This window comes from Solea solea, chromosome 6 (genome assembly GCF_958295425.1).
Source record: "Solea solea chromosome 6, fSolSol10.1, whole genome shotgun sequence".
Taxonomy (NCBI): domain Eukaryota; kingdom Metazoa; phylum Chordata; class Actinopteri; order Pleuronectiformes; family Soleidae; genus Solea; species Solea solea.
Window position 1 is genome coordinate 25,437,463 of NC_081139.1, and position 9,793 is coordinate 25,447,255.

A 9,793-nucleotide genomic window follows, 5' to 3' on the forward strand; every position below is an offset into this window, starting at 1 on the left:
TCTGTCTGTCTGTCCTGTCTGCAACCCAGGCATTACAAGGATTATTACCTGTATAAACTTTGACAAAAGTTAAAAAGTTAATGTCTGACTGTTAACCACTTCCCAGCCAACACTTTCTGGGTCCCAGAGCATTCTGGGAATGTTCCCTGAAGTGTTTCCCTCAGTAGTGCACCTGTGCTTGTTATGGAAGGTTTTTCCTAACATTCTCCAAACGTATGTTAACGTGCTTGAATGTTTTTGTGTTAGTGGAGATAAACTGTCCGACAGGCTTCACACTGCACTGCACACACTGGCGCCCTTAGTAAGTCAACTGCCAGGTTTGAATCCTGTCAAGCAAACTGTTGCACAGTTATGTGGTGAACAGACAGACAGACAGACAGACAGGTCACAGGGACTGTATCAGGTAAGTGCTGCAGACCAGACGCAGTCTCAGTGCTGCCAGTTCAACATTCAAAGAGTTTATTGTCTTATTCACGGTCTCTGTCCACACAAATGCTGGGTTAAGGTCAGTAGATAAAAGTAGATAAATGGTTAGATAGATAGTTGAAGTAACTAAATAAAACACAATAAGGGCAGTGGAACTGCAAAATGCAATAATGAACAGTGGCTGGTGAGGCATCCTCTCGTTCCTCATGCCCACTATCATCTCCTTCGTCTTGTCCTCACACCATGACCACCAGACCCGGCCACCTCCCTCATGCAGGACGGCTTCGTCCCCTCCACTCAGAGGACACCCCCACAGGACAGGACTGGGGCCTGTGGCCTGCCAGTCAGAAAGACCAGGAGCCAGTGGGTGAGTTTGTGGTGAGTTTTGTGGGGATGTGGGTTCTCACATTATCCATGTCAGTGTGTATGTCTGTCAGCAGCAGTAAACACTATTAAACACTACATTATGAAAATAAAGTCAATAACAGATACCAGAAAAATGTTAAGGACATATATGAATACATAAATAACTAAAAACATTCTCAACAATCATTTTAAACTTAAAGCACAACAAAGTCCATTTTACGTGGCGTCCTGTTATTATGCTGTTTCACTTAGGACACAAGGAGTCAGTGAATAGAAGTGAATATATCATAGTCATAATCGTGTCCTTTGATAACTTTGAACAGGTTCCAAACACACAGACATGTTTCAATGCAAAGGAAACATAGTGAAAGTACCAAACAAGTCAGAACAATAAACCACTGAAGAACAATAACCAAATAAATAGGCAATAAATAAAAGAGAGGATTGTTGAAATATTTAACTTGACCACCATTTCATAGAAGTACAGTCTGTGTTTGCAGAGGGAATAAATGACTTGGAATAGCCATTGGAATAACTGCTAATGCAACTGTTATATACTCCTGTCTCGACCTCACCTCCCTCTTTTCCTTTCTCTCCCCCGTTTCCTCTCCTCCGTCCCCCATTTTTCCTTTCACCGCAGTTGCTCAAGGCAGATGCTGCACATCTTTTAAGCATAAACATTTCTGCCTTACTAATTTGTGTTTCCACTAGCATAGTAACTAGTATCTTTTAGTCGTTTTAGGCCTAAATTGAAAAAGGCATTTTAATTAAGGCACCGTGAGGAAACGACAGCAGAGCACTGCTGTGTCCTTGTGTCCACAGCCTCCACTAAACACTCTGAGTACATCTCACAGTTTATTGAAAACCAGGAAGTGACCGTGGGGAAAGGACAAAAACACCCGCTCTGTGTTTTTATTATAAAATGGAGACTATTTTTTATATTTTATTCAAGTCATTTGAAAATGACCATCAGTGCTAGTCATTTATTTTTGAAGTGCCACAAGTTTCTTGTTTTCATTTATTCACAAACAGAGTCCATTGTAAGAATTAAAAGCAGCTTTGTACAACTGAATGTATGTAACTGTAGTTGTTTTGGTCTGAATCATAGTGATAGAATGTGTATATACAACAGTGAGCAGCAGCTGTCTCTACATTTATATTGTCATTTGCTGTAAAGTAAGAATTGATGGACTTTTACCAAACATGCTTTGAATAGAAGTGTTTTTATTTACACGATATAGTCATCATAAAGACAGTCCAGTCTTTATCTCCACTGCCTTCAAATCATGTTTGCAGTTTGACAGTCTGGATTCTACTCTGTGGACACACTGTCCTTAATGACTTCCTGTGGAAGATAAAGTGAATGTACTGATCATCCTGCAGTTTATATATAATAGACATTTAAAAGCCACGTGTGATTATGCTGCAAATTGCCGTATGACTGTAACATGATGTTGTGTCAGTGAGGTAAGCACCGTGTGCTCAGGTGAGAAGAAGAAATTAAGACTGTGTGGTTAATATATTTCTCCAATCATCCTTAATATTTACAAAGCTGTAGGAACATTTATCTAAACAATGGATACAAACACCAGTGGGCAGTCAATTACCTGCCAACTTGTATGCTGTAGTGTAGTGTAGTACAGTACAGTACAGTACAGTACGGTATAGTATAGTATAGTATAATATAGTACAGTATAGAATATTATAGTATAGTACAGTATAGAATATTATAGTATAGTACAGTACAGTATAGTATAGCATAGTATAGTACAGTATAGAATAGTATAATATAGTACAGTATAGAATATTATAGTATAGTACAGTATAGAATATTATAGTATAGTACAGTACAGTATAGTATAGCATAGTATAGTACAGTATAGAATAGTATAATATAGTACAGTATAGTATAGTATAGTACAGTATAGAATATTATAGTATAGCACAGTACAGTATAGTATAGTACAGTACAGTATAGTATAGTATAGCATAGGACGGTATAGTATAGTATAGTACAGTAATGTATAGTATAGTACGGTATAGTTTAGTACAGTATAGTATAGTACAGTATAGTATAGTGTAGTATAGTACAGTATAGTACGGTATAGTATAGTATAGTATAGTGTAGTATAGTACAGTATAGTATAATATAGTATAGTACGGTATAGTATAGTATAATATAGTACAGTACAGTATAGAATATTATAGTATAGTACAGTATAGAATATTATAGTATAGTACAGTACAGTACAGTATAGTATAGTACGGTATAGTATAGTATAGTACAGTATAGTATAGTACGGTATAGTATAGTATAGTGTAGTATAGTACGGTATAGTATAGTATAGTGTGGTATATGATGTAAGATGTGATGAGGAGGTTAAACGTGTACTTTTAAGAATGATTATTTTGATGTAAGATATTTACAAAAGCAACTCGTGTAACATGTGTTCAGCAGTAGATTGTACGTCATGTACTGTATCTACACAACATATAGCCATATGTTACACACACTTAGGAGAAGGAAGCCATAAATGTAGATGTTAATGACGGATGTCAGGATCTTTATGACTTACTTAAGTGCATGAATGAGCCCGTCACTTAATGAAGACTGTAACATAGAGTCCATTTGTAGTCCATTCATGTTTTATGTAATCGTGACATATTAAGAATAGACTTCTTTTTCACATTGTAGGTGGAACACATATTTTTGAGTAAACATTTCAAAGTGAAAAATAATAATCTAATCATTCTAAATCAGAGGGTTCTGAAATGGCTCCTGACCCGTTACTGTCCAAGCAGAGACATAGCATTGTGGATCAAGTTTATAGTAGCATCCTGAGAGGATACAGGATGTATCATCTCTGTCCCTGTCTTTGTCTCTCTGTCTCTCAGTGCCTGTGTTTACACTTAATTAATAATGACTACTTGGCGGATTACTCAGAGACTAGGTGTGCTTGCTTGATAAAGGTCAGTGCTGCCACCAGCTAATGCTTCATCACTCAGAGTTATACTTCAGCCCAGCATATTGTGAATACTCCACACATGAACGCTTCACAGGGCAAAATAATTAAGAGAGGAGAGTGTGGATGGAAGGACCAGCTGTTTATGCTGTGCCTCTGTGGCAGACCACACACACACACACAGGCAATGACACAAGACACATTTAATATTTGAATGCACAAAAGCAGGACAACTAAAGCAGCTGGCAGGAACAGAGAGCACAGACTTTGTCATCTGTGTTTTACCTACCAGCACCAGAAGCAGAAGACTTTCTGGATCTGTTTAGAGCTATTACCATCGTGTAAAACACGGTTCTAACGTCACGGAAACATGGTTCTAATGTCACAAAAACACAACTCTAACGTCACAAAAACACAAATCTAATGCCACAAAAACACAACTCTAACGTCACAAAAACACAAATCTAATGCCACAAAACCACAAATCTAACGTCACAAAAACACAACTGTAACGTCACGAAAACACGGTTCTAATGTCACAAAAACACAAATCTAACGTCACAAAAACACGGTTCTAATGTCACAAATACACAAATCTAACTTCACAAAAACACGGTTCTAACGTCACAAAAACACAGTTCTAACGTCACAAAAACACAAGTCTAACGCCACAAAAACACAAATCTAACGTCACAAAAACACGGTTCTAATGTCACAAAAACACAAATCTAATGTCACAAAAACACAAATCTAACGTCATAAAAACACAAAACTAACGTCACAAAAACACGGTTCTAACGTCACAAAAACACGGTTCTAATGTCACAAAAACACAAATCTAATGTCACAAAAACACAAATCTAACGCCATAAAAACACAAAACTAACGTCACAAAAACACGGTTCTAATGTCACAAAAACACAATTCTAACGTCACAAAAATACGGTTCTAACGTCACTAAAACAGGGTTCTAACGTCCCAAAAACACAGTTCTAACGTCACAAAAACACAAGTCTAACGCCACAAAAACACAAATCTAACATCACAAAAACACGGTTCTAACGTCACAAAAACATGGTTTTAATGTCACATTAATATGATCATTGTCAGTGTCGTCTGCCTTCAACAGATTCAACTGTAGAATGGAATTCTGACTGAATCAAAGACCAGTGACAAGAATATGTTTTAATATAGCAAGTATTTGAGCCATTACAGTACTGTAATTGCAGTAAGTAAGTCATTGTTTTAATTTCCGCATGTCCGACTCTCCTGTGTTTTCCCTCATGTTGCATGATATCGATTCCTCATACACAGTAAATGTTTTCATACACAGTAGCAGCCATAAATCGTCTAAGATGGTGCAGGATTGTTTTCCTTGATTATGTTCCTATTATGATCCTTGATTTGGCCCGCGGGCCTTGAGTTGGACACGCGATAAAGGATCTGAATGTTTTCACGACTTCATTCTTTGTTTTAAAGTCAATTTGAAGATTGTTCTGTCTGCATGAAGCATGAATGTACTGAATTCTCCTCTCTGGACAGGTGAGTAGAACATTTACAGATGAATGGGTCATGTGATCACCTTTAAGTAGGTTACATTAGGTGGAAAGTCAAGGTGCTGCCAGCTGCTGAGCTCAAGTAACCTGCGCAGACACGCCACAGGCTACAGTTTCAACACCTCACAGCCTGTACTGTACATGACCGCTGTAATCCTATCAGGACACATCAGTGCTGCTGAAGATGAACGCCGCTCCCGTGTCCTGCTGCTCCCTCTGTGAGGATGAAGAAGCACAACAGCATCAGGACCTTCTGTCTCATCCTCTCCATCATCCTCTACCTGCTCATCGGTGCCGCGGTGTTTGATGCACTGGAGTCAGAGAGTGAGAGTTCAAGGAAAAAAGTGCTGGAGCAGAAGCTGAATGAGCTGAAGAGGAAGCACGGCTTCACTGAGGAAGATTACCGGCGCATGGAGAGAGTGGTGCTGCTGTCAGAGCCGCACAGAGCCGGCAGTCAGTGGAAGTTCAGCGGCTCTTTTTACTTCGCCATCACTGTTATCACCACCATAGGCAAGTTTAACTAACTCTCTCTCTCTGTGTGTGTGTGTGTGTGTGTGTTTGTGTGTGTGTGTGTGTGTGTGTGTGTCCTCTTGTCAGGACCAGTAGTCCTCATGGAGACCAAAACCAGGTTCCTAATGAGGCAGAAAGATGGTGTGAAGTCCTTAGAGCTGAGTATAAAGTTCAGCTCAATGCAAATCTGACATGAAACTGCAGCCTGGTGACAGAACTGTATGAAAGATAACCCATAATAACCCATAAGATAACCCATAATAACCTGAGTATGTTATTATGACACAATCAAGTGTATTTGACTTTCAACAAACACGAAGAAATGATAAATCATATCACTTTTTTATATCATTTAATATCAACATGTATTACAATATATATGTACAGTATATCTATATACAGTATCTATAGATATAATCCATATTTATCTATATATGTGTGTATATATATATATATTATATCTATACAAATATGTAATAATAAATAAGTAAACTAAACTAAATAAAATAAACATTTTAAAACATGAAGTGACTTTTGTAATACAATTTTGTAGATTCAATGGATCAATACATTTATAATATGATGTATTTCACAATACAATGTATGATGTTTATCAATGCAAGCAGATACCTGATCACCATGTGACTGACTGAGTCAGTCAGTGACTGAGTGAGTCAATGAGTGAGTGAGTCGCTGAGTGAGTCAGTGACTGAGTGAGTCAATGAGTGAGTGAGTGAGTCAGTGACTGAGTGAGTGAGTCAGTGACTGAGTGAGTGAGTGAGTCAATGAGTGAGTGAGTCAGTGACTGAGTGAGTGAGTCAGTGACTGAGTGAGTGAGTGAGTCAATGAGTGAGTGAGTCAGTGACTGAGTGAGTGAGTCAATGAGTGAGTGAGTCAGTGACTGAGTGAGTCAGTGACTGAGTGAGTGAGTCAGTGACTGAGTGAATCAGTGAGTGAGTGAGTGAGTGACTGAGTGAGTGAGTGACTGAGTGAGTGACTGAGTGAATCAGTGAGTGAGTGAGTGAGTGAGCGACTGAGTCAGTGAGTGAGTGAGTCAGCGAGTCAGTGACTGACTGAGTGAGTCAATGAGTGAGTGAGTGAGTGAATGAGTCAGTGACTGAGTGAGTGAATCAGTGAGTGGGTGAATCATCGACTGAGTGAGTCAATGAGTGAGTGAGTGAGTCAGTGACTGAGTGAGTGAGTCAGTGACTGAGTGAGAGAGTGAGTCAATGAGTGAGTGTGTCAGTGACTGAGTGAGTGAGTCAATGAGTGAGTGAGTCAGTGACTGAGTGAGTCAGTCAGTCACTATATATCTACAGCGATGATGGCTCATCGGTACAGTAAGTCGTCTTTCAACTTGAAGGTTGTGGGTCTGATTCCTGGCTCCACTAGTCTACATGCCGATGTGTCCTTGGGCAATACACTTAACCCCACGTTGCTCCTGGTGGCTGTAGCAGCAGCGTGTGAATGTGTATGAGATTATTGACAAAAGCCAGCATGTTGTGTGCAGTATATAATCCCATGAGTATTTGTTTGATCTAATAACATGAATCCACACAGTTGTGTTCACCTGGTCTGAGGCGGCGTCCATGTTGATAGATGCTGCTGATGATGTGACCTGACACAGCGTGACCTGTTATATGCTGTGGTTCTGCAGGCTATGGCCACGTCGCTCCTCGGACTGATGCTGGAAAAGCTTTCTGCATGTTTTACGCCGTGCTGGGCATTCCTCTGACCCTGGTCATGTTCCAGAGCCTGGGAGAGAGGATCAACACTTTTGTCCGCTACCTCCTGAGAAGAGCGAAGCAGGGTCTGGGCCTCCTGAAGGTGGAGGTGTCCATCTGGAACATGGTCCTGGTGGGGCTGTTGTCTTGCATGAGTACTCTCTGTGTTGGAGCTGCAGCATTCTCTCATTTTGAGGACTGGACCTTCTTCACCGCCTACTACTACTGTTTCACCACACTCACCACTATCGGCTTTGGGGACTTTGTGGCCCTGCAGAGGACAGACGCTCTGCAGAGGCAGCCACCGTACGTGGCCTTCAGCTTCATGTACATCTTGGTTGGGCTGACAGTGATCGGTGCTTTTCTCAACCTGGTGGTCCTGAGGTTCCTCACTGTCAGCGCAGATGAGCTTGTGGTACGGCCGGAGCCAAACGTAGAGCAGAGGCCACAGCCTAAAGACACACAGGAGGACCGGGAGGGGTCGGACACCGAAGCAGAAACTGCTGCAGTGGGAGATGAAGACAGAAGAGATGGACACAGCAGCCGGTCTTACCTGAGTTTGCCGATGGAGGCGGGCACCAGCTGTACCAACCTCCTCCCTGCTCCTGCAGAGGAGCACAGACATGTTTCATCTCCACTCAGAGACTCCGTGCTTCCTGACACCAGCAGATTCACACCTTGGTTCGCCTGCATCTGCTGTGACGTGGACGTTCAGGACAGCTCTTATTCGTCTCACTGGGACCAGGACTTTGGACACAGCAACCCGGTCTTTTACAACTCCGTCTCCTACAGGGTTGAACAGACGTCGTGCAGCTCACAGCAGGCTTCACCCAGCTGCAGAGGACTGTGCCTGGTCCAGAACTATCCTCACACCAGGAGGAGATCAGTCTAACACTCTCACCTCAGTCAAAAACATATATATGTATACAAAGTCTACCACTAGCATTGCTGTGATTTATTCATTTATTTTATTTTATTATATATTTATCTTTAATAAGATACAACCAAATCCTTCAGGAAATCTGTACACTAGAATATAAAAACAACTCTTTTCAGAGTTGAAACAGCAAATCTAATCGTGGCCCAAGACTTTAGGCAGGTGTGAAAGATTATTTTCATCAGCGATTCATTTGCTGATTATTTTCTCAATAAAATGTAGGAAAACATTAAAAAATGTTGATCAGTGTTTGTAAAACCTGGAAATGATGATGTTCTCAAATGTCTTGTTTTTGTCCTCAAACCTAAATGATTCAGTTTTGAATGATTTCTTTGTTTTATGGAGCAAAGAAACGACAAAATTATTCACATTTAAGAAGCTGAAACAATCAGAGAAACTTGTTTTAATCGTGAAAAAAGCTTCAAACCAATGAATCGATTATCAAAATTAATTTAGTAATGGATTAATAGAGTAATTGTTTCAGTTCTAAAATGCTGTTCTAAAAATCTTGTAATAGAAGAAGAAAAATCTAAATCAAACCAGTATTTGGTGTCACCATTCTTTGATTGTTCTGCAGAACACTATGTTGAGGTCAGTGCTCTGTGTGGACCATACCATCAATCCCTGGACTCCATGTTCTTCGAGACACTGAAGATAGTTCATAACGACACTGGCTGTGTGTGTGGGCTCTTTGTCCTGCTGCAGAATAAATGTCGGGGCCTCTTGTTTCCACGTCAGAGGTTTGGCTTCCACAAAGCTCTCTTGTGTTGTGTTCAGACTTCTGTGGACAGTGATGAGTGTATCTGGGTCCCACAGGTCTGTGTCAGTTCTGAGGTGAAGTCTCTGCTGGACATGTTCACATGTCAAAGGGAAGTAGACATGATGTGTCTGTCATCCTTGGTCCTCAACGTTGCCTGTTTCTTGACCAGCACATGTTGAAATCTTTGTCTGGGAGAGACCTTGTTGCTGTGACATGAAACTGGCTGCTCCTCACACAGAAGCTGCTTCAGCTGTGTTTCAAGCCACATGTGAAAAAGGTGATCATTAGCACCTGGTTGGTTTAAACCAGAGGTGCCAAACTCAAGTGACCTGGAGGGGGTCAATGTGTGTCGAGTCTGGTCAAGAAGCGGCCAGTCTAGAGAAAAAACAACTGTGCGCAGTATGAGCTCAAAATGATCACACAGTGTTCCACGTGATATTGCAATAAAGATAATTCATGATGATATTTCACAGAATTTCAAAGTAGAAGTGCTTGTTGAGTGAAATGAGTCTATTAACATCAAAAACAGAGAAACCAATCTACAATTAAGT

At 40.5% G+C, this 9,793-nt stretch overlaps 1 protein-coding gene across 2 annotated transcripts; it reads left to right on the forward strand.

Annotated features, from left to right (window-relative positions):
- Positions 1-747: 747 nt before the first annotated feature.
- Positions 748-9,262, forward strand: LOC131460662 (potassium channel subfamily K member 15-like). 2 transcript variants are annotated; one of them, XM_058631333.1, is made up of 3 exons: positions 748-793; positions 5,475-5,821; positions 7,479-9,262. In XM_058631333.1, the coding sequence occupies exons 2-3, from the start codon at positions 5,536-5,538 to the stop codon at positions 8,435-8,437; spliced, it is 1,245 nt and encodes a 414-aa protein (XP_058487316.1). In that variant the 5' UTR covers positions 748-793; positions 5,475-5,535; the 3' UTR covers positions 8,438-9,262. The 2 variants fall into 2 exon arrangements, with proteins under 2 accessions (XP_058487316.1, XP_058487315.1); XM_058631332.1 differs by lacking the exon at positions 748-793 and adding an exon at positions 3,046-5,297.
- The last annotated feature ends 531 nt before the right edge of the window (positions 9,263-9,793 follow it).